General features: G+C 43.6%; 1 protein-coding gene across 18 annotated transcripts in view; it reads left to right on the top strand.

Moving 5' to 3' along the window:
- Window positions 1-23,759, top strand: part of LOC118358464 (splicing regulator ARVCF-like) — a 366,019-nt gene that overhangs the window by 70,906 nt on the left and 271,354 nt on the right. For all 18 annotated transcript variants that reach the window (XM_052479027.1, XM_052479028.1, XM_052479020.1 and 15 more), the window contains exon 2: window positions 8,143-8,224. Coding sequence is in view for 15 of the 18 variants with exons in the window: in XM_052479020.1 (XP_052334980.1) it covers window positions 8,177-8,224 (48 nt within the window). In the remaining 3 variants the exon portion in view is untranslated. The remainder of the gene's footprint in view (window positions 1-8,142; window positions 8,225-23,759) is intronic.

The raw sequence follows: 23,759 nt of genomic DNA on the forward strand, positions 1-23,759 counted from the left end.
CTGGGTCTGGGTTATGTCTGCCATACGGTGGTGCTGCTGGGTCTGGGTTATGTCTGCCATACGGTAATGCCGCTGGGTCTGGGTTATGTCTGCCATACGGTAATGCTGCTGGGTCTGGGTTATGTCTGCCATACGGTAGTGCTGCTGGGTCTGGGTTATGTCTGCCATACGGTAGTGCTGCTGGGTCTGGTTTATGTCTGCCATACGGTAGTGCTGCTGGGTCTGGGTTATGTCTGCCATCAAATCAAATTTATTTATATAGCCCTTCGTACATCAGCTGATATCTCAAAGTGCTGTACAGAAACCCAGCCGAAAACCCCAAACAACAAGCAATGCAGGTGTAGAAGCACGGTGGCTAGGAAAAACTCCCTAGAAAGGCCAAAACCTAGGAAGAAACCTAGAGAGGAACCAGGCTATGTGGGGTGGCCAGTCCTCTTCTGGCTGTGCCGGGTGGAGATTATAACAGAACATGGCCAATATGTTCAAATGTTCATAAATGACCAGCATGGTCGAATAATAAGGCAGAACAGTTGAAACTGGAGCAGCAGCACGGCCAGGTGGACTGGGGACAGCAAGGAGTCATGTCAGGTAGTCCTGGGACATGGTCCTAGGGCTCAGGTCCTCCGAGAGAGAGAAAGAAAGAGAGAAGGGGAGAATTAGAGAACGCACACTTAGATTCACACAGGACACCGAATAGGACAGGAGAAGTACTCCAGATATAACAAACTGACCCTAGCCCCCTGACACAAACTACTGCAGCATAAATACTGGAGGCTGAGACAGGAGGGGTCAGGAGACACTGTGGCCCCATCTGAGAACACCCCCGGACAGGGCCGACAGGAAGGATATAACCCCACCCACTTTGCCAAAGCACAGCCCCACACCACTAGAGGGATATCTTCAACCACCAACTTACCATCCTGAGACAAGGCTGAGTATAGCCCACAAAGTTCTCCGCCACGGCACAACCCAAGGGGGGGGGGGGTGCCAACCCAGACAGGATGACTACATCAGTGAATCAACCCACTCAGGTGACGCACCCCTTCCAGGGACAGCATGAAAGAGCCCCAGTAAGCCAGTGACTCAGCCCCTGTAATAGGGTTAGAGGCAGAGAATCCCAGTGGAAAGAGGGGAACCGGCCAGGCAGAGACAGCAAGGGCGGTTCGTTGCTCCAGAGCCTTTCCGTTCACCTTCCCGCTCCTGGGCCAGACTACACTCAATCATATGACCCACTGAAGAGATGAGTCTTAAGTAAAGACTTAAAGGATGAGACCGAGTTTGCGTCTCTGACATGGGTAGGCAGACCGTTCCATAAAAATAGAGCTCTATATGAGAAAGCCGTGCCTCCAGCCGTTTGCTTAGAAATTCTAGGGACAATTAGGAGGCCTGCGTCTTGTGACCGTAGCGTACGTGTAGGTATGTACGGCAGGACCAAATCAGAGAGATAGGTAGGAGCAAGCCCATGTAATGCTTTGTAGGTTAGCAGTAAAACCTTGAAATCAGCCCTTGCTTTGACAGGAAGCCAGTGTAGAGAGGCTAGCACTGGAGTAATATGATCACATTTTTTGGTTCTAGTCAGGGTTCTAGCAGCCGTAGGCTCAGGCTGTGCCACTCTGGCCCTTCAAAATGTCTGTGTGGGGCTGTCATTTAGGAGTGCAAGCCAGGGATGGGACTGGGGGAACAAATAGCTTTTTAATTGAGTATAGCCCAAACAAATGCGACCCAAACCCCTTTAAATTTGCCATGGCTGCTTATGTCTTGCCCAGTCCACTCCCATCTCTATTTAATGACCCTGCATTCTGTCTGTCTGTCTGTCTGTCTGAGTGTGTAAAGTGACTGCTTTTACTTGCAATAGAAAAATAATAATTTCACTCATCAAGAAAGGCTTGGCGAACATAAGACATAGGGAACAAAAAGAGAAATGTGTGTGCGTGTTTGCTTGATGTTCTACGCTGGTTAACAGGACTACTATTGAGATTTCCTTCTAACTCATGTGGCCAAAACTGACATAAAGGACCACAAAGTATTTGAAGAGTAGGTTGTTCCTTTGTGTCGAGAAGAGGCAGTGGTTTCAGGGTAGTGAAATCTGAACCTCCCCTGGTCAAGAGTAATGCACTAGGGAATAGGGTGCTATTTGGGATGTTGCTGCTGCCTCGTGGAAACACCCTGTCCCACCATTTTGATTTAGTTGATTTTTATTTAATCTTTTACAGATGAGCCCAGTAAGTACAAAAATATACACATCAATACAATACAAAACAGAGATGCGAAAGCACAACAAACACAGTAAAAACGTCCTCAGTTAACAGTCTGAATTACACTGGAGCAGTGTTCTCCGATTTGACCCGGGGGTGATTTTATTTGCCCCCCCCCCCCCGGTTTTCTGAGAAAAAAAACTAATTAAATAACATTTGTGTGGACTTTTCATTGTTGGACATAAGACTGTAAAAAACAGCAGGAGATCAGCTCCAAGTGATTTTAATTTAAGAAATCAGTTCGCAAGTATTCCTACGCATAATAGAGACATGACAGGATCGTATACACATGTGAAAAAGGTTTGAAATGATTATGTTTTAGTCAACCATTATATCTGTTTGGGATTCTTGCGGTTAATATGCAGTCTACAAATGATTTGGAATTATGTTCTGGCCTCTCGGCCATCCGCTCAAGAAAACATCGGCCCGCGGCTGAATCTAGTTGATGATCCCTACCCTATAGGCACCAAGTAATAAAATGAGCCATTATGGCATCACATTTCTACATTCAAACACAGGTCATATATGTTCTGTTCTGTGTTATTACACCATCATTCACCGTCCTATATTCCTTTCATCTATTCTAGAGATATTGTTTTAATACAACTAGCTGATGTTTTTACTAAAGCTTACAGACACCACTGTGCCTTTTCTAATGAGTCAGTCTATGAGGTGATTTGGGGCCCTTTTCTAAGGTGCCAGTCTTCTTCTCTAACTTATCTCCTAGGACCTTTTAAAAGGAAACTTTTACTCTGTGTTTGCTTGTTCTGTATGTGAATATCCGTGTTCTGAATATCCCCCACTGTAAAATGACAGCTAAAAGGCTGTTGCATAAAAGGTGTGTGTGTGTGTGTGTGTGTGTGTGTGTGTGTGTGTGTGTGTGTGCCACCACTACCACTGCTGCCAGTTCACCTTTACAGGCCTCCCAGGAATGGTAAATGTCATCACATTTTAAACAAGGCTTTTTGCTTTTTCGCAGCAAATTACTTTCTGTATATGCACTTTTTACTGCAGCTCCCATTTCATTCATTACTATTTCATTTGACATCAGGGGAGCTATAAAACCAGCAAGTAAATGATTTGGCATAACCAGATAAAAATAGGAGTCCTTGTTTCCCTCTCTTTGCCATTCATTGGGAGCATTATCTTATCAGCAGACGACAGTAGGATTAAGGCCTGGTGGCAGATGTGCTATCGGAGTGAGAAACTGCCTGGTGTTGTTGGAGAGAGAGACGAAAGGGGAAAGGCCGAGAGAGAGGGGAAAGGCCGAGAGAGAGACGAAAGGGGAAAGGCCGAGAGAGAGACGAAAGGGGAAAGGCCGAGAGAGAGACGAAAGGGGAAAGGGAGAGAGAGGGACGAAAGGGGAAAGAGGGAGAGAGAGGGACGAAAGGGGAAAGAGAGAGAGAGAGCGAGAGAGGGACGAAAGGGGAAAGAGAGAGCGAGAGAGCGAGAGAGGGACGAAAGGGGAAAGAGAGAGCGAGAGAGAGAGAGGGACGAAAGGGGAAAGAGCGAGAGAGAGAGAGAGGGACGAAAGGGGAAAGAGAGAGAGGGAGAGAGAGACGAAAGGGGAAAGGCCGAGAGAGAGAGACGAAAGGGGAAAGGCCGAGAGAGAGAGACGAAAGGGGAAGGCCGAGAGAGACGAAAGGGGAAAGGCCGAGAGAGAGAGACGAAAGGGGAAAGGCCGAGAGAGACGAAAGGGGAAAGGCCGAGAGAGACGAAAGGGGAAAGGCCGAGAGAGACGAAAGGGGAAAGGCCGAGAGAGAGAGACGAAAGGGGAAAGGCCGAGAGAGAGACGAAAGGGAAAAGGCCGAGAGAGAGACAGGGACGAAAGGGGAAAGAGAGCGAGAGAGAGAGAGGGACGAAAGGGGAAAGAGAGCGAGAGAGAGAGAGGGACGAAAGGGGAAAGGCCGAGAGAGAGACGAAAGGGGAAAGGCCGAGAGAGAGAGACGAAAGGGAAAAGGCCGAGCGAGAGAGAGGGACGAAAGGGGAAAGAGAGCGAGAGAGGGACGAAAGGGGAAAGAGAGAGCGCGAGAGAGAGAGAGACGAAAGGGGAAAGGCCGAGAGAGAAACGAAAGGGGAAAGGCCGAGCGAGAGAGAGGGACGAAAGGGGAAAGAGAGAGAGAGAGAGCGAGAGAGGGACGAAAGGGGAAAGAGAGAGCACGAGAGAGAGAGAGAGACGAAAGGGGAAAGGCCGAGAGAGAGACGAAAGGGGAAAGGCCGAGAGAGAGACGAAAGGGGAAAGGCCGAGAGAGAGACGAAAGGGGAAAGGCCGAGAGAGAGACGAAAGGGGAAAGGCCGAGAGAGAGACGAAAGGGGAAAGGCCGAGAGAGAGACGAAAGGGGAAAGGCCGAGAGAGAGACGAAAGGGGAAAGGCCGAGAGAGAGACGAAAGGGAAAGGCCGAGAGAGAGACGAAAGGGGAAAGGCCGAGAGAGAGACGAAAGGGGAAAGGCCGAGAGAGAGACGAAAGGGGAAAGGCCGAGAGAGAGAGACGAAAGGGGAAAGGCCGAGAGAGAGAGACGAAAGGGGAAAGAGAGAGACGAAAGGGGAAAGAGAGAGACGAAAGGGGAAAAGGCCGAGAGAGAGAGACGAAAGGGGAAAAGGCCGAGAGAGAGAGACGAAAGGGGAAAGGCCGAGAGAGAGAGACGAAAGGGGAAAGGCCGAGAGAGAGAGACGAAAGGGGAAAGGCCGAGAGAGAGACGAAAGGGGAAAGGCCGAGAGAGAGACGAAAGGGGAAAGGCCGAGAGAGAGACGAAAGGGGAAAGGCCGAGAGAGAGACGAAAGGGGAAAGGCCGAGAGAGAGACGAAAGGGGAAAGGGAGAAACGAAAGGGGAAAGGCCGAGAGAGAGAGACGAAAGGGGAAAGAGAGAGACGAAAGGGGAAAGGCCGAGAGAGAGAGACGAAAGGGGAAAAGGCCGAGAGAGAGAGACGAAAGGGGAAAAGGCCGAGAGAGAGAGACGAAAGGGGAAAGGCCGAGAGAGAGAGACGAAAGGGGAAAAGGCCGAGAGAGAGACGAAAGGGGAAAGGCCGAGCGAGAGACGAAAGGGGAAAGGCCGAGCGAGAGAGAGGGACGAAAGGAGAGAGAGAGCGAGAGAGGGACGAAAGGGGAAAGAGAGAGCGAGAGAGAGACGAAAGGGGAAAGGCCGAGAGAGAAACGAAAGGGGAAAGGCCGAGAGAGAAACGAAAGGGGAAAGGCCGAGAGAGAAACGAAAGGGGAAAGGCCGAGAGAGAGACGAAAGGGGAAAGGCCGAGAGAGAGACGAAAGGGGAAAGGCAGAGAGAGAGACGAAAGGGGGCAGAGAGAGCGAGGGGAAAGGCAGAGAGAGACGAAAGGGGAAAGGCCGAGAGAGAGACGAAAGGGGAAAGAGAGAGACGAAAGGGGAAAAGGCCGAGAGAGAGAGAGACGAAAGGGGAAAGAGAGAGACGAAAGGGGAAAGAGAGAGACGAAAGGGGAAAAGGCCGAGAGAGAGAGACGAAAGGGGAAAGGCCGAGAGAGAGACGAAAGGGGAAAGAGAGAGACGAAGGGGAAAGGCCGAGAGAGAGAGACGAAAGGGGAAAAGGCCGAGAGAGAGACGAAAGGGGAAAGGCCGAGAGAGAGACGAAAGGGGAAAGGCCGAGAGAGAGACGAAAGGGGAAAGGCCGAGCGAGAGACGAAAGGGGAAGGCCGAGCGAGAGAGAGGGACGAAAGGGGAAAGAGAGAGAGAGAGCGAGAGAGGGACGAAAGGGGAAAGAGAGAGCGAGAGAGAGAGAGAGACGAAAGGGGAAAGGCCGAGAGAGAAACGAAAGGGGAAAGGCCGAGAGAGAGACGAAAGGGGAAAGGCCGAGAGAGAGACGAAAGGGGAAAGGCAGAGAGAGAGACGAAAGGGGAAAGGCCGAGAGAGAGACGAAAGGGGAAAGAGAGAGACGAAAGGGGAAAAGGCCGAGAGAGAGAGACGAAAGGGGAAAGGCCGAGAGAGAGAGACGAAAGGGGAAAGAGAGAGACGAAAGGGGAAAGGCCGAGAGAGAGAGACGAAAGGGGAAAAGGCCGAGAGAGAGACGAAAGGGGAAAGGCCGAGAGAGAGACGAAAGGGGAAAGGCCGAGCGAGAGACGAAAGGGGAAGGCCGAGCGAGAGAGAGGGACGAAAGGGGAAAGAGAGAGAGAGAGCGAGAGAGGGACGAAAGGGGAAAGAGAGAGAGAGAGAGAGAGAGACGAAAGGGGAAAGGCCGAGAGAGAAACGAAAGGGGAAAGGCCGAGAGAGAGACGAAAGGGGAAAGGCCGAGAGAGAGACGAAAGGGGAAAGGCCGAGAGAGAGACGAAAGGGGAAAGGCCGAGAGAGAGACGAAAGGGGAAAGGCCGAGAGAGAGACGAAAGGGGAAAGGCCGAGAGAGAGACGAAAGGGGAAAGGCCGAGAGAGAGACGAAAGGGGAAAGGCCGAGAGAGAGACGAAAGGGGAAAGGCCGAGAGAGAGACGAAAGGGGAAAGGCCGAGAGAGAGACGAAAGGGGAAAGGCCGAGAGAGAGACGAAAGGGGAAAGGCCGAGAGAGAGACGAAAGGGGAAAGGCCGAGAGAGAGACGAAAGGGGAAAGGCCGAGAGAGAGACGAAAGGGGAAAGGCCGAGAGAGAGACGAAAGGGGAAAAGGCCGAGAGAGAGACGAAAGGGGAAAGGCCGAGAGAGAGACGAAAGGGGAAAGGCCGAGAGAGAGACGAAAGGGGAAAGGCCGAGAGAGAGACGAAAGGGGAAAGACGCCGAGAGAGAGACGAAAGGGGAAAGAGAGAGCGAGAGAGAGAGAGGGACGAAAGGGGAAAGAGAGAGCGAGAGAGAGAGAGAGGGACGAAAGGGGAAAGAGAGAGCGAGAGAGAGAGGGACGAAAGGGGAAAGAGAGAGCGAGAGAGAGGGACGAAAGGGGAAAGAGAGCGAGAGAGGGGGGAAAGACAGAGACACTAATGGTGATAATAGAAAAAAGAGGGGGAGATGGCGGGTGTTCAGCTGGAGGTCCTGTCCTCTCACAGTCAGCATCGTTCTGTCCTCTTCCTCTAAACATAGCAGGACAGCAGATCCAACAGTGTTTCCTGTCATATACAATATAGTCTCCATGCACCACTAGCCTCGCTCACAGCCCTAATAGTGCTCTTTTATTGTCCTGCTCAGACTGTCAGTGACTCACCACACCACCACTGTGTGTATCCACAATGTATTCTCTCTCTGTCTGTGTGTGTGTGTGTGTGTGTGTGTGTGTGTGTGTGTGTGTGTGTGTGTGTGTGTGTGTGTGTGTGTGTGTGTAGCCGTGGCTAAGAGGAAGCCCATAGAGAGGGTAAAGGTCACCAGTCTAGTCTCAGATCTACTGGGACTAAGTCTTGGTTGACATTTCACTGTATTGAATGAGATGTCTTTTTTAAAGGTCCGTCTCTTTTAAGGCTAGAGCGTCATTGTCTCTTAGGTGTATGTCTATTACCTACAAGTATATAAAATCCCATATCTTTGATATAAATATCCTCTTTGGTGAGTAAGATGGGCCAAAGGTCAACTGGGTTGTTGGAATGAATTAGGCCAGTGTGAAAAGACATGGGAGAACTGCCTTTCTGGGTTTAGCAGTCAACCAGTCAAACCATGTTTTAGAATAATTTATCTTGGCATATCAGTTGTATAATGACCTACTTAAAGTTTAAAGTTTTAATGTCACGTGCACATGTACAGTGAAATGCCTTTCTTGCAAGCTCTAAACCCAACAATGCAGTAATCAAAGAGAAGTTGGGTCAGAGCTTGCAAAGCTCCAGAACGGCACAATGTGTTATTTTGACCATATTATTATATTTCTAATATGGAAGGTACATTCATTTTGCCAGTTTACTGGACCTATTATATCTGATGAAGCTAGCAGCCTAAAAAACATATCTTGTTTTGTCTTTCAGGTGTAGCAGCACAGTTGCAGTGGCCCTCTGATAAATGTCCACCTGCGCTGAAGTTTTTATGGGTCTTTCTCTTCAGCCAAAGGTGAGTCCATCCCCATTTCCTAAGTGCCCTGAATTAGGCCTAACCAGTAGATTTATATCACAGGCTGTAGTGTCTGGTCTGATTGCACAGCTGTTCTATGGATACATCTGAACATGGTACCGTATCCCTGTATAGTGCACTACTTTTGACAGCCCTGATCAAAAGTAGTGCACTACATAGGGAATAGGGCGCTATTTGAGATGCAGCCCATGTCTTAGGGTTTAGCGTGCCCTCTCATTCCCTTTCCAATTATATCAGATGGAAAAACAGACTGGTCTTCTTATACTCTACTGATCTATTAATATAGCGAAGTGAAAGTGTTATAAAAAGTAGTGTCAATATGATATCCTGATTTAATGAATGTTGTTTTCTAAACATGGTTTAACAGATAGAATAGATCAGAGTGGAACGGCTTGGAAATGGAACAGCATTTAAAACGCAACAACAATAAATATTTCCCTCACAGAATTAGATTAGCTAAAGTGAATCACCGGTGGGCCAAGATGCATGGGTCTGTGTTAGAGCATACTCTGAAAATCAATAGATATCAAAAATCAATCCACTTGGAACGGTAATTTACAATGATTAAAACATTTCAACCTTACATTCTGAAATATAATATGGTTGATCGTGCTCCCCTGAATAGCCTTCAACATTTTCAAGCCTGGGTTTAAGTGTGCCTATTCACTAATGAATGCAATGTGGAACAAGCCTTTTCACTTTATCAGGCACCAATGAGCCTGTGCTAATCTGTTAAACAATCATGAGTAAATTCTGTAAACCCATCTAATGTAGGCCGAGGCTAATAACAATCATCACTGACCCAGTAGCAATCAGGACACATCCTTTATCTGCATGTGATGTCCCTGGTCTTTATTATTGTCTGTGACAGTTGTGGCTTTAGTTTTTGTTGTTTCTTCTATTTCTCAGTGGTGATGTCCCTGGTCTTTATTATTGTCTGTGACAGTTTGACTTTAGTTTTTGTTGTTTCTTCTATTTCTCAGTGGTGATGTCCCTGGTCTTTATTATTGTCTGTGACAGTTTGACTTTAGTTTTTCTTGTTTCTTCTATTTCTCAGTGGTGATGTCCCTGGTCTTTATTATTGTCTGTGACAGTTGTGGCTTTAGTTTTTGTTGTTTCTTCTATTTCTCAGTGGTGATGTCCCTGGTCTTTATTATTGTCTGTGACAGTTGTGACTTTAGTTTTTCTTGTTTCTTCTATTTCTCAGTGGTGATGTCCCTGGTCTTTATTATTGTCTGTGACAGTTGTGGCTTTAGTTTTTGTTGTTTCTTCTATTTCTCAGTGGTGATGTCCCTGGTCTTTATTATTGTCTGTGACAGTTGTGGCTTTAGTTTTTGTTGTTTCTTCTATTTCTCAGTGGTGATGTCCCTGGTCTTTATTATTGTCTGTGACAGTTGTGGCTTTAGTTTTTGTTGTTTCTTCTATTTCTCAGTGGTGATGTCCCTGGTCTTTATTATTGTCTGTGACAGTTGTGGCTTTAGTTTTTGTTGTTTCTTCTATTTCTCAGTGGTGATGTCCCTGGTCTTTATTATTGTCTGTGACAGTTGTGGCTTTAGTTTTTGTTGTTTCTTCTATTTCTCAGTGGTGATGTCCCTGGTCTTTATTATTGTCTGTGACAGTTGTGGCTTTAGTTTTTGTTGTTTCTTCTATTTCTCAGTGGTGATGTCCCTGGTCTTTATTATTGTCTGTGACAGTTGTGGCTTTAGTTTTTGTTGTTTCTTCTATTTCTCAGTGGTGATGTCCCTGGTCTGAATGAAATAGAACAGTTCTGTTGCCACCTGACTAACATGTTGCAGCCTTGATGTTGGTTGCCTAGGAGCTCTGCACTAAACTTGAACCTATTTATTGCAGGGTGCAATACTTTAGCCTATTTCTCGCTCTCGCTCTTCCACAGTCGAGTCTCTTTAGCCGTTGATTTACCGGTACACTGAGTCTAGATGTTGTCAAGTAATTAAAGTGAATCTCGAGTCTGGCTGCTCAAAGTGGTCAGTTGTGGCTTTTTGGCATGGGAGAGGCTATAAGGACACTGCTGACCTCCAAAACAACTAACCAAAATCTTACACTGACCCGTACCGTAACTCTAACCATAACCTAATTTTAACCAAGTCTGAAATGAAATATCGTCTTGCAGGTCAGGAGTATAGGCTTTTCAGCTGGCATGGACTGAATGGCAAAAGTGTATGAAAGGTAACCAGAGAGGACACAGCTGACTTTGTTTATTCTGACGTATCTTTTTGTCAAGCTAGAGATGGAATAGCTGACTGTCCTGGCTGGATCGTTCACACCATACTGATGGAGGGAGGTAGTCCATCACTTGAACAGAATCTCGTATCTCTCCCAGGAGTTATGGCCAAGCACTGGATGAGCATATCAGCATCGGGGCTCGGGGCTTGCTTGGTGCCGGAGGAGAGAGATGTAAAGACTGTTCTGCTCTGCAAGAGATTTTAAAAGTGCTCCTCTCTCCGCCTTCACAAATGACAAGATGGCCAGACTCTGACATCTTGTTAGTGAGAGTATTCGTCCTCGATCCGAGATACAGACTGTGTCCCAAATTACATCCTGTTCCCTATCAGAGTATCTCTACTATATTATAGTGCACTACTTTTGATGGCCCTCATCAAAAGTAGTGCATTATATGCGAATAGGGTGCTATTTGCGATGCATCCCATGTCTTTGGGTTTAGTGTGCCCTCATATTACTTTTCCAATTATATCAGATGGAAAAACAGACTGGTTTTCTTATACTGTACTGATCTAAAAATATAGCTAAGTGGAAAGAGGAACGATTGGTTCAGTCTGATTTCCACCAGACACTGGGAGACGAATTCACCTTTCAGCAGGACAATTACGGAAAACACAAGGCCAAATATACACTGGAGTTGCTTACCAAGACCACATGGAATGTGAATGTGGCCTAGTTACAGTTTTGACCTAAATCAGATTGAAACTCTATGGCAGACTTTAAAATTCTGTCTAGCAATGATCAACAACTAACTTGCCAGAGCTTGAAGAATAAAAAAATATATTGGGCAAATATTGTACAATCCAGGTATGGAAATCTCTTCGAGACTTACCCAGAAAGACTCACAGCTGTAATCGCTGCCAAAGGGGATTTTAACATATATTGATTCAGGGGGTTGAATACTTATCTAATCAAGATACAGTGCCTTGCAAAAGTATTCACCCCCCTTGGAATATTTCCTATTTTGTTGCATTACAACCTGTAATTTAAATTTTTATTTGGATTTCATGTATTGGACATACACAAAATAGTCCACATTTGTGAAGTGAAATTTAAAAAATAATTTGTTTCTAAAAATTCTAAAAAATAAAACATTAAGTCCACCTGTGTGCAATCTAAGTGTCACATGATCGGTCACATGATCTCAGTAGATATACACCTGTTCTGAAAGGCCCCTGAGTCTGCAACACCACTAAGCAAGGAGCACCACCAAGCAAGCAGCACCATGAAGATCAAGGAGCTCTCAAAACAGGTCAGGGACAAAGTTGTGGAGAGGTACAGATCAGGGTTAGGTTATAAAAAAATATCAGAAACTTTTAACATCCCACAGAGCACCATTAAATCCATTATTAGAAAATGGAAAGAATATGGCACCACAACAAACCTGCCAAGAGAGGGTCGCCCACCAAAACTCACTGACTAGGCAAGGAGGGCATTAATCAGAGGCACCAAAGAGACCAAAGAGAACCCTGAAGGAGCTGCAAAGCTCCACGGTGGAGATTGGAGTACCTGTCCATAGGACCACAAAGCCATACACTCCACAGAGTTGGCTTTACGGAAGAGTGGCCAGAAAAAAATCCATTGCTTAAAGAAAGATAAAAGCAAACACGTTTGGTGTTCGTCAAAAGGCTGTGGGAGACTCCCCAAACAAATGGAAGAAGGTACTCTGGTTAGATGAGACTAAAATTAAGCTTTTTAGCCATCAAGGAAAATGCTATGTTTGGCGCAAATCCAACACCTCTCATCACCCCGAAATAACCATCCCTGGAGCAGTTTTGCCTTGAAGAATGGGCAAAAATCCCAGTGGCTAGATGTGCCAAGCTTATAGAGACTTACCCCAAGAGACTTGCAGCTGTAATTGCTGAAAAAGGTGTCTCTACAAAGTATTGACTTAGGGGGTGAATAGTTATGCACGCTCAAGTTTTAATTTTTTGGGTATTATTTCTTGTTTGTTTCACAAAAAAATATGTTGCATCTTTAAAGTGGTAGGCATGTTGTGCAAATCAAATGATACAAACCCCCCAAAAAGCTATTTTAATTCCAGGTTGTAAGGCAACAAAATGTGAAAAATTCCAAGGGGGGTGAACACTTTCTCAAGCCACTGTATGTGACCGACCGGCTTGATTCGGTCTTATGTAGCAAAATTTGAAATTGTGTTGTTTACATTGGATAAAAGTAGAGACTCAGGGCTAGAAAATGTTATATCATACACTACATTTGAGGAACAATGGGAAGGTAATTTTTCTTTGAAAATTGATAAACTTGTAACCTCACTTTTGAGAAAATGTCCCTTTAATATTTTGGTACACCTACTGGAGAGCTCTTCTTTGTCTACACCCATTCAGTATCATTCTCAACCTCTAAAGCCTTAGCCCCACCCATCTCTTAATTCACATGTGAGGCCATGTACTAAGCAACCAAAGATTTCAGGACTTTAGGCTGGTTTATACTACGGGTGTGTTCGTAAATTTTATCTGGAGTGCCAGAGTGTGCTCAGAGTGCGTTCTGGGTGTTCTTAAACTCAGAGCATTGTCAGATTGTCCGTTCGTAAATTATGAGTGTTTCGCTCGCGGAGCTTTCAGAACGCACACTGGACGAGGAATAGGTTTCGATCTGAGCATTCTGACTTAACAGCAGTCAAGCATCCAAGTTAACTGGCTAATGTTGGCTAGCTTGCTAGCTACTTCCAGACACAAATGAGAAAACACCTCACTCTGACCATTTTACTAGCCCTAGCAGATCTGGCCAGGCTGTTTTATGTTTTCTAGAGCGTTGGTGACTGCAACTGTGCTGCTTGCAGCAATTTAATTGTGCTTTTTTGCCACCGTTTACTGACACCGGCCATATTCAACGGGTGTTGAAAGTTCAGAAATTTGTCAGTTATTCTGCGCTCTTGCACACTCAGACGAGAGCCAGAGCAAATTTACCAGCTCCGTCTATTGTCAGTTGTCACAGTGACCTCATGAACATTCTATTAAATGGTTACTTGCATAGTGGAGTTATTTGTTAGAAATGTAACTAGCTAGCTAAACAATGAACCATAATCCCAACTCATAACTTTACTACCCTGCATGAATCTGCAGGTAGTTAACCAACCAGGTTCAATGTTAGGAAGCTAACATTAGGCTATAACTATCAATGCAAATGGCTCTGAGATATATTATTTGTAACTACATGGATCATACATGTAATGTGAGCTAGCGAGCCAGCCAGCTAACGTTAGCTACACAGTACACTTTAACTTGAAATGAAAATTACTTTCTGACAAAATTTGAAATGTGTAATATCTGAAAATGTAGCTAGCTAGACTATCTTACCTGTATACGTGGATGGACGCTTCTCTCTCTCTGTCATGGATGTCATAGTTGCCCGTAGTTTGAAGATGTAATCCGGAGACAGGTGTTTTATACAACAGTCTTCTGTGTGTTCTCTTTTTGACTCTGCCTGCATACAGTGCCTTGCAAAAGTATTCATCCCCCTTGGCTTTTTTCCTATTTTGTTGCATTACAATCTGTAATTTAAATAGATTTTTTGGGCGATTTCATGTAATGGACATACACATAATAGTCCAAATTGGTGAAGTGAAATGAAAAAAACTGCTTGTTTAAAAAAATGTTGTTTTTTTTTAAACACGGAAATGTGGTGCGTGCATATGTATTCACCCCCTTTGCTATGAAGCCCCTAAATACAATCTGGTGCAACCAATTACCTTCAGAAGTCACATAATTAGTTAAATAAAGTCCACCTGTGTGCAATTTAAGTGTCACATTATCAGTCACATGATCTCAGTAGATGTACACATGTTCTGAAAGGCCCCAGTCTGCAACACCACTAAGCAATGGGTTTGGTGTTCGACAAAAGGCATGTGGGAGACTCCCCAAACATATGGAAGAAGGTACTCTGGTCAGATGAGACAAAAATTTTGCTTTTTGGCCATCAAGGAAAACACTGTCTTGGGCAAACCCAACACCTCTCATCACCTCGAGAATGCCATCGCCACAGTGAAGCATGGTGGTGGCACCATCATACTGTGGGATGTTTTTTATCGGCAGGGACTGGGAAACTGGTCGGAATGGAAGGAATGATGCATGGTAATAAATACAGGGAAATTCTTGAGGGAAACCTGTTTCATTCTTCAAGAGATTTGAGACTGGGACGGAGGTTCACCTTCCAGCAGGACAATGACCTTAAGCATACTGCTAAAGCAGCACGCGAGTATTTTAAGGGGAAACAGTTAAATGTCTTGGAATGGCTTAGTCAAAGCCCAGACCTCAATCCAATTGAAAATCTGTGGTATGACTTAAATATTGCTGTACACCAGCAGAACCCATCCAACTTGAAGGAGCTGGAGCAGTTTTGCCTTGAAGAATGGGCAAAAATCCCAGTGGTTAGATGTACCAAGCTTATAGAGACACCCCAAGAAACCTGCAGCTGGAATTGCTGAAAAGGGTGGCTCAAGTTTTCTGTTTTTTTGTGTCTTTTCTTGTTTGTTTCACAATAAGAAATATATTGCATCTTCAAAGTGGTAGGCATGTTGTGTAAATCAAATGATACAACCCCCCAAAAAAATCCATTTTGATTCCAGGTTGTAAGGCAACTAAATAGGAAAAATGCGAAGGGGGTGAATCATTTCGCAAGCCACTGCATTTGAAATCAAACTGCAAAATTCTCTCCATCTCCTTAGCTATCAAACTCTAATTCAAAACTCAGTCCTCCAGAAAGTGGAGAACAACACTTATGCTGTTCTACTAGGTGATATCTTTTTTGTATGTGTTAGAAAGGATAACCTACACATAATGACCAGCTCATGTTATAGACAGAAGCGTGCTACATGGCAGACCAATCAGAACTCCAGCCCACTCGTTATCACAGCCAATCATGGCTAGTGGGTGGATTGCTCTTTTTTTCTGCGGCTTAACCAACTACGCTCGTCATTTAAAATGTATTCAAATTTACAGTAGGCATACTAGTTTGTTATTAAGGAACATTCTTTATCTTCAGTGAATAGTGGGCGTTCTGGTTAAAAGTTGAGTAATATAAATGAATTATGCTTGAAAGAATGTATTCTTTATCATTGTCTGTGACTGTTTGACTTTAGTTGTTGTTGTGGGCTTTCTTCTATTTCTCAGTGGTGATGTCCCTGGTCTTTATCATTGTCTGTGACAGTTGTGGCTTTAGTTTTTGTTGTTTCTTCTATTTCTCAGTGGTGATGTGCCTGGTCTTTATCATTGTCTGTGACAGTTTGACTTTAGTTTTTGTTGTTTCTTCTATTTCTCAGTGGTGATGTCCCTGGTCTTTATCATTGTCTGTGACAGTTTGACTTTAGTTTTTGTTGTGGGCTTTCTTCTATTTCTCAGTGGTGATGTCCCTGGTCTTTATTATTGTCTGTGACAGTTTGACTTTAGTTTTTGTTGTTTCTTCTATTTCTCAGTGGTGATGTCCCTGGTCTTTATTATTGTCTGTGACAGTTTGACTTTAGTTTTTGTTGTTTCTTCTATTTCTCAGTGGTGATGTCCCTGGTCTTTATTATTGTCTGTGACAGTTTGACTTTAGTTTTTGTTGTTTGTTCTATTTCTCAGTGGTGATGTCCCTGGTCTTTATCATTGTCTGTGACAGTTTGACTTTAGTTTTTGTTGTTTCTTCTATTTCTCAGTGGTGATGTCCCTGGTCTTTATTATTGTCTGTGACAGTTGTGGCTTTAGTTTTTGTTGTTTCTTCTATTTCTCAGTGGTGATGTCCCTGGTCTTTATTATTGTCTGTGACAGTTTGACTTTAGTTTTTGTTGTTTCTTCTATTTCTCAGTGGTGATGTCCCTGGTCTTTATTATTGTCTGTGACAGTTGTGGCTTTAGTTTTTGTTGTTTCTTCTATTTCTCAGTGGTGATGTCCCTGGTCTTTATTATTGTCTGTGACAGTTGTGGCTTTAGTTTTTGTTGTTTCTTCTATTTCTCAGTGGTGATGTCCCTGGTCTGAATGAAATAGAACAGTTCTGTTGCCACCTGACTAACATGTTGCAGCCTTGATGTTGGTTGCCTAGGAGCTCTGCACTAAACTTGAAACTATTTATTGCAGGGTGCAATACTTTAGCCTATTTCTCGCTCTCGCTCTTCCACAGTCGAGTCTCTTTAGCCATTGATTTACCGGTACACTGAGTCTAGATGTTGTCAAGTAATCAAAATTAATCTTGAGTCTGGCTGCTCAAAGTGGTCAGTTGTGGCTTTTTGGCATGGGAGAGGCTATAAGGGCACTGCTGACCTCCAAAACAATTAACCAAAATCTAAAACTGACCCTTTTTTAAATTTCTAACCTTTATTTAAGTAGGCAAGTCAGCTAAGAACAAATTATTATTTACAATGACCGCCTTACCTTAACCCTAACTATTTTAACCAATTATGAAATGAAATATCGTCTTGCAGGTCAGGAGTATAGGCTTTTCAGCTGGCATGGACTGAATGGCAAAAGTGTATGAAAGGTAACCAGAGAGGACACAGCTGACTTTGTTTATTCTGACGTATCTTTTTGTCAAGCTAGAGATGGAATAGCTGACTGTCCTGGCTGGATCGTTCACACCATACTGATGGAGGGAGGTAGTCCATCACTTGAACAGAATCTCGTATCTCTCCCAGGAGTTATGGCCAAGCACTGGATGAGCATATCAGCATCGGGGCTCGGGGCTTGCTTGGTGCCGGAGGAGAAAGATGTTAAGACTGTTCTGCTCTGCAAGAGATTTTAAAAGTGCTCCTCTCTCCGCCTTCACAAATGACAAGATGGCCAGACTCTGACATCTTGTTAGTGAGAGTATTGGTCCTCGAGCCGAGATTCAGACTGTGTCCCAAATGACATCCTGTTCCCTATCAGAGTATCTCTACTATATTATAGTGCACTACTTTTGATGGCCCTCCTCAAAAGTAGTGCACTACATATTCCTTGTGCCATTTGAGACACATACTGTAAACCCACCTGCAGTTTGTAACTAGTTTCCTCTCTGCTTCTCTATTCACACCAAGCTGCTACTACTGGAGTTTGATAAATGGCAACTTTTCAAAGATTCTACTGAGTTACAAATAAGGAAATCAGTCAGTTGAAATGCCCTAATCAATGGATTTCAACTGGGCAGGAGCGCAGCCATTCTGGGAGGGCATGTCAGAATGAGTTTTTCCCCACAAAAGGGCTTTATTAGAGACATAACACTCCTCAGCATCCCCCCTTCTTGGCGAAGGAAAAATGCTCAGTAACAGGGATGTAAAACAAATTTGTGCACAACATTTGAGATTCATTTTGTGTGTGTGGAACATTTCTGGGATCTTTTATTTCAGCTCATGAAACATGGGCCAAACGCTTTAAATGTTGCTTTTACATTTTTGTTCAGTATATAATTAATCCCTTCCTCCTCCTGCCACCTTACAGTGCATAATCTGAGTTCCTGCCATTTGAGTTGTGAATTATCAAGCCTGCGCTGCCACCAACAGATTGACATTTAAGCAGGGTCAAAGCATCAGTTTGTAACTAGTTTCCCTCTCTGCTTCTCTATTCACACCAAGCTGCTAGTCATTGTGAGAGACCTTGTTAGAGGGTTCAGTTTTTATACATGAATAAAAATATAAATGCAACATTTTCAAAGATTCTACTGAGTTACAGTTCATATAATGTACATCATGAAATCAGATAGATGTACATCATGTAATCTTACAGGCAGATAGATGTATCTCTTACAGGCAGATAGATGTACATCATGTAATCTTACAGGCAGATAGATGTACATCATGTAATCTTACAGGCAGATAGATGTACATCATGTAATCTTACAGGCAGATAGATATACATCTTACAGGCAGATAGATGTAATCTAATCTTACAGGCAGATGTACATCATGTACATCATGATGTAATCATGTAATCTTACAGGCAGATAGCATGATCAGAATCTACAGGCAGATAGATGTACATCATGTAATCTTACAGGCAGATAGATGTACATCATGTAATCTTACAGGCAGATAGATGTACATCATGTAATCTTACAGGATGTACATCATGTAATCTTACAGGCAGATAGATGTACATCATGTAATCTTACAGGCAGATAGATGTACATCATGTAATCTTACAGGCAGATAGATGTACATCATGTAATCTTACAGGCAGATAGATGTACATCATGTAATCTTACAGGCAGATAGATGTACATCATGTAATCTTACAGGCAGATAGATGTACATCATGTAATCTTACAGGCAGATAGATGTACATCATGTAATCTTACAGGCAGATAGATGTACATCATGTAATCTTACAGGCAGATAGATGTACATCATGTAATCTTACAGGCAGATAGATGTACATCAGATGTAGATGTACATCATGTAATCTTACAGGCAGATAGATGTACATCATGTAATCTTACAGGCAGATAGATGTACATCATGTAATCTTACAGGCAGATAGATGTACATCATGTAATCTTACAGGCAGATAGATGTACATCATGTAATCTTACAGGCAGATAGATGTACATAGATGTACATCATGTAATCTTACAGGCAGATAGATGTACATCATGTAATCTTACAGGCAGATAGATGTACATCATCATGTAATCTTACAGGCAGATAGATGTACATCATGTAATCTTACAGGCAGATAGATGTACATCATGTAATCTTACAGGCAGATAGATGTACATCATGTAATCTTACAGGCAGATAGATGTACATCATGTAATCTTACAGGCAGATAGATGTACATCATGTAATCTTACAGGCAGATAGATGTACATCATGTAATCTTACAGGCAGATAGATGTACATCATGTAATCTTACAGGCAGATAGATGCAGATAGATGTACATCATGTAATCTTACAGGCAGATAGATGTACATCATGTAATCTTACAGGCAGATAGATGTACATCATGTAATCTTACAGGCAGATAGATGTACATCATGTAATCTTACAGGCAGATAGATGTACATCATGTAATCTTACAGGCAGATAGATGTACATCATGTAATCTTACAGGCAGATAGATGTACATCATGTAATCTTACATCATGTAATCTTACAGGCAGATAGATGTACATCATGTAATCTTACAGGCAGATAGATGTACATCATGTAATCTTACAGGCAGATAGATGTACATCATGTAATCTTACAGGCAGATAGATGTACATCATGTAATCTTACAGGCAGATAGATGTACATCATGTAATCTTACAGGCAGATAGATGTACATCATGTAATCTTACAGGCAGATAGATGTACATCATGTAATCTTACAGGCAGATAGATGTACATCATGTAATCTTACAGGCAGATAGATGTACATCATGTAATCTTACAGGCAGATAGATGTACATCATGTAATCTTACAGGCAGATAGATGTACATCATGTAATCTTACAGGCAGATAGATATACATCATGTAATCTTACAGGCAGATGTACATCATGTAATCTTACAGGCAGATGTACATCATGTAATCTTACAGACAGATGTACATCATGTAATCTTACAGGCAGATGTACATCATGTAATCTTACAGGCAAATTTTCTTTCCCTTTATGAATATCCAATATATGCAGGTGACCCTTTTAAGTAGTGCTACGCTCGCTGTTTAAAATACATAAATCTGCCACAGCTCACAGATACTTTTAAATCTCAACCTGAAGATAAGTTTAGGATTTGAGAGTTTGTAATTGGCCCTATGCTAATGATTAAGGGAGTTTTAACTGGTGTAGATAAGGGGTTAGATTTGACGGTCTGCAGTGCATTAGACTTAAACTTCTAGGCCTATTTTTATTTTATTGAACCTTTATTTAATGAGACTGTTAAGGAACAGTGGGTTAACTGCCTTGTTCAGAGGCAGAATCACAGATTTTTACCTTTACCGCTCTGGGATTACGATCAAGCCACCCTTTGGTCACGGGCCAATGCTCTAACCACAAGGCTACCTGCCGCCTAACCTTTATGAATAAATTTGAGGTTAGCATATCTCAACTACAGTAATATGCTCACAACCAACTTTGAAAAAAACAATCCAACTTTGTTCAGCGGTGAAATAAACTTAAAATAAACTTTTGCTAATTTTGGCAGCTGCCATTAAAATGTTCAGAGTACAGTTGATAATGAGGCAGTACCTGCCAGGCATTGGTATGGAAAGCTCCGCTCTCTCAAGGTCACAGGCCTATAGCCTCAGGTCCTCTCTGCCACCTACAGTCTCTATTCTGTTCAATTTTGTTTTCATTAAAAGAAGAGACCTCTGGCCCACAGCCCAGTGAACCGCAACTGCTTGTTGCAAAAATAATGGAGAATTTATTCTAAATTAATCTCTTTTAAACGTGTAGATATGAAGGCACCCACATTTATTTGGGTGTCATCGTTTGCAGGCTGTTTCCCATAAAACATTGGGGGTGATTAATGGGGACAATTTCATGAGAGAATTATTGTTACCCCTCTTGGAGTCTCTGAATGATTTATTGTCATGCAGTCCCCAGGATTCAAGGAACTCTTCTAGTATGGTTTAACTCCTTTTGATTTACACGCAATCCCAAATACATGGAGGTTGCTGTTTATCATTTGTGACTTGAAGACCATCTTAGTGGACCTCGGAATAACACTTGAATAAGTTAATGGACAGCGAGTGAGAGGAACTTCTTTATGACTCCCCTTGGCACCCTATTGGAAGCCAATCATTCAACTATCAAAAGATTGCAAATATCGGTAACATTTTTTTAATGAGTAAGCATTAATATTAAACTATTTCTAAACTATTAATAAATAAGTATATCATCATGGACAGCGAGTGAGATGAACTTATTTTTCCGTCTTCACTTGGCACCCTGTTTGGAGACCTGTGCCTTTATTGTGGTTGATGACTAGGTCTATCAACGTAGTTACCAAAGTGTTTGTGTGTGAATCCGGATGCTTTCAGTTCCACTTAGTTGAGCCAGACACCTGTAACATGTCATTTCCCACAACAACCTACACAGAGAGATGCTCTTGGAGAGTGAAAAGAGATAAGAGACATATGCAGCAGTACCAGTGTGTAAGTTTGCCTGTTCCTTAGTGAAGACACAAAGTAGACTGAATGTAGAGCCAGACTAGAGCAGGTATTATGGCATGGAGCCAACTGATTTAAATGTGAGTTGACTTCTCAGCCACGCATGCCCTCCGTTCAGTCTCCCTTGTCCTGTTTAATGAATTATAGATACATGGTTTGGAAAGCACATTAGGCCTGTAGCAGTAGCAGCAGTAGCCAAGTAAAACTAAACTCCACAATGTACGTCACATTAACAGAATTGAGCGGTGACTAGTGTGGGCTGACTCGAGCTTGTGGAATAACATCAAATGGCGTTCTTATCATTTTCAGCACCCAAAGAATAGCATGCAATTACACGGGACAATGTCAGCCCACACTAGTCGCTGCTCAACTCTGTTGATGTGAAGTACATGGTGGAGTTTAGTTTTACTAGGCTACTGTAGCAGCTGAGTTGTAGTTAGTTCCTCAGCTCCCTCCTTTCCCAGCTCATAAACTGTGAAGTCATTAGGTCTCTGCTGCATCAAAGTCAAGGGCGCTGTGTATTTGCTGTGCACTAAACTTGCCACTTTAAATGCCTTCACTCTGTATCACTGGCATACCACTGCATTGTAAAGGAGGTATTGAGAGTTTGTAGAGTTCAATGTCTACCGCCTCATTTCCCCACCTAGCGCATGTGGATTAAGGTATTTGGGGCCATATATTGATCATTGTTGGATAAGGTTGTATGCTGTTTATCTTATAGTTATGTGTGTATTCTGTGTATATAAAGGCTATATCTTCCTGGTCTTAATGGTTGTGTCCTTCTAGTGGTTTATGTGGCTGTATTGCACTGTTACATTATGGACAGTATTCTGTATTGTCCTGCCCCTTGTGGTGGTGTAGTGTCTGTATTCTATTGTCCTGCCCCTTGTGGTGGTGTAGAGTGTCTGTATTGTATTGCACTGCCCCTTGTGGTGGTGTAGAGTGTCTGTATTGTATTGCACTGCCCTTGTGGTGGTGTAGTGTCTGTATTGTCCTGTCCCTTGTGGTTGTGTAGAGTGTCTATTGTATTGTCCTGCCCCTTGTGGTGGTGTAGAGTGTCTGTATTGTATTCCACTGCCCTTGTGGTGGTGTAGAGTCTCTGTATTGTATTGTCCTGCCCCTTGTGGTGGTGTAGAGTGTCTGTATTGTATTGTACTGCCCTTGTGGTTGTGTAGAGTGTCTGTATTGTATTGTCCTGCCCCTTGTGGTGGTGTAGAGTGTCTATTGTATTGTCCTGTCCCTTGTGGTGGTGTAGAGTGTCTGTATTGTATTGTCCTGCCCCTTGTGGTGGTGTAGAGTGTCTATTGTATTGTCCTGTCCCTTGTGGTGGTGTAGAGTGTCTGTATTGTATTGTCCTGTCCCTTGTGGTGGTGTAGAGTGTCTATTGTATTGTCCTGCCCCTTGTGGTGGTGTAGAGTGTCTGTATTGTATTCCACTGCCCTTGTGGTGGTGTAGAGTCTCTGTATTGTATTGTCCTGCCCCTTGTGGTGGTGTAGAGTGTCTGTATTGTATTGTACTGCCCTTGTGGTTGTGTAGAGTGTCTGTATTGTATTGTCCTGCCCCTTGTGGTGGTGTAGAGTGTCTATTGTATTGTCCTGTCCCTTGTGGTGGTGTAGAGTGTCTGTATTGTATTGTCCTGCCCCTTGTGGTGGTGTAGAGTGTCTATTGTATTGTCCTGTCCCTTGTGGTGGTGTAGAGTGTCTATTGTATTGTCCTGTCCCTTGTGGTGGTGTAGAGTGTCTATTGTATTGTCCTGTCCCTTGTGGTGGTGTAGAGTGTCTGTATTGTATTGTCCTGTCCCTTGTGGTGGTGTAGAGTGTCTATTGTATTGTCCTGTCCCTTGTGGTGGTGTAGAGTGTCTGTATTGTATTGTCCTGTCCCTTGTGGTGGTGTAGAGTGTCTGTATTGTATTGCACTGCCCTTGTGGTGGTGTAGTGTCTGTATTGTATTGTACTGCCCTTGTGGTGGTGTAGTGTCTGTATTGTCCTGCCCTTTGTGGTGGTGTAGAGTGTCTGTATTGTATTGCACTGCCCTTGTGGTGGTGTAGAGTGTCTGTATTGTATTGCACTGCCCTTGTGGTGGTGTAGTGTCTGTATTTTATTGCACTGCCCTTGTGGTGGTGTAGAGTGTCTGTATTGTATTGCACTGCCCTTGCGGTGGTGACTGGTTGTATTTTTGACTGCTGGTAGGTAGCCTTTAAGTCCATTATGTA

The sequence above is a fragment of the Oncorhynchus keta genome, chromosome 25, assembly GCF_023373465.1.
Source record: "Oncorhynchus keta strain PuntledgeMale-10-30-2019 chromosome 25, Oket_V2, whole genome shotgun sequence".
NCBI classification, from domain to species: Eukaryota; Metazoa; Chordata; class Actinopteri; order Salmoniformes; family Salmonidae; genus Oncorhynchus; species Oncorhynchus keta.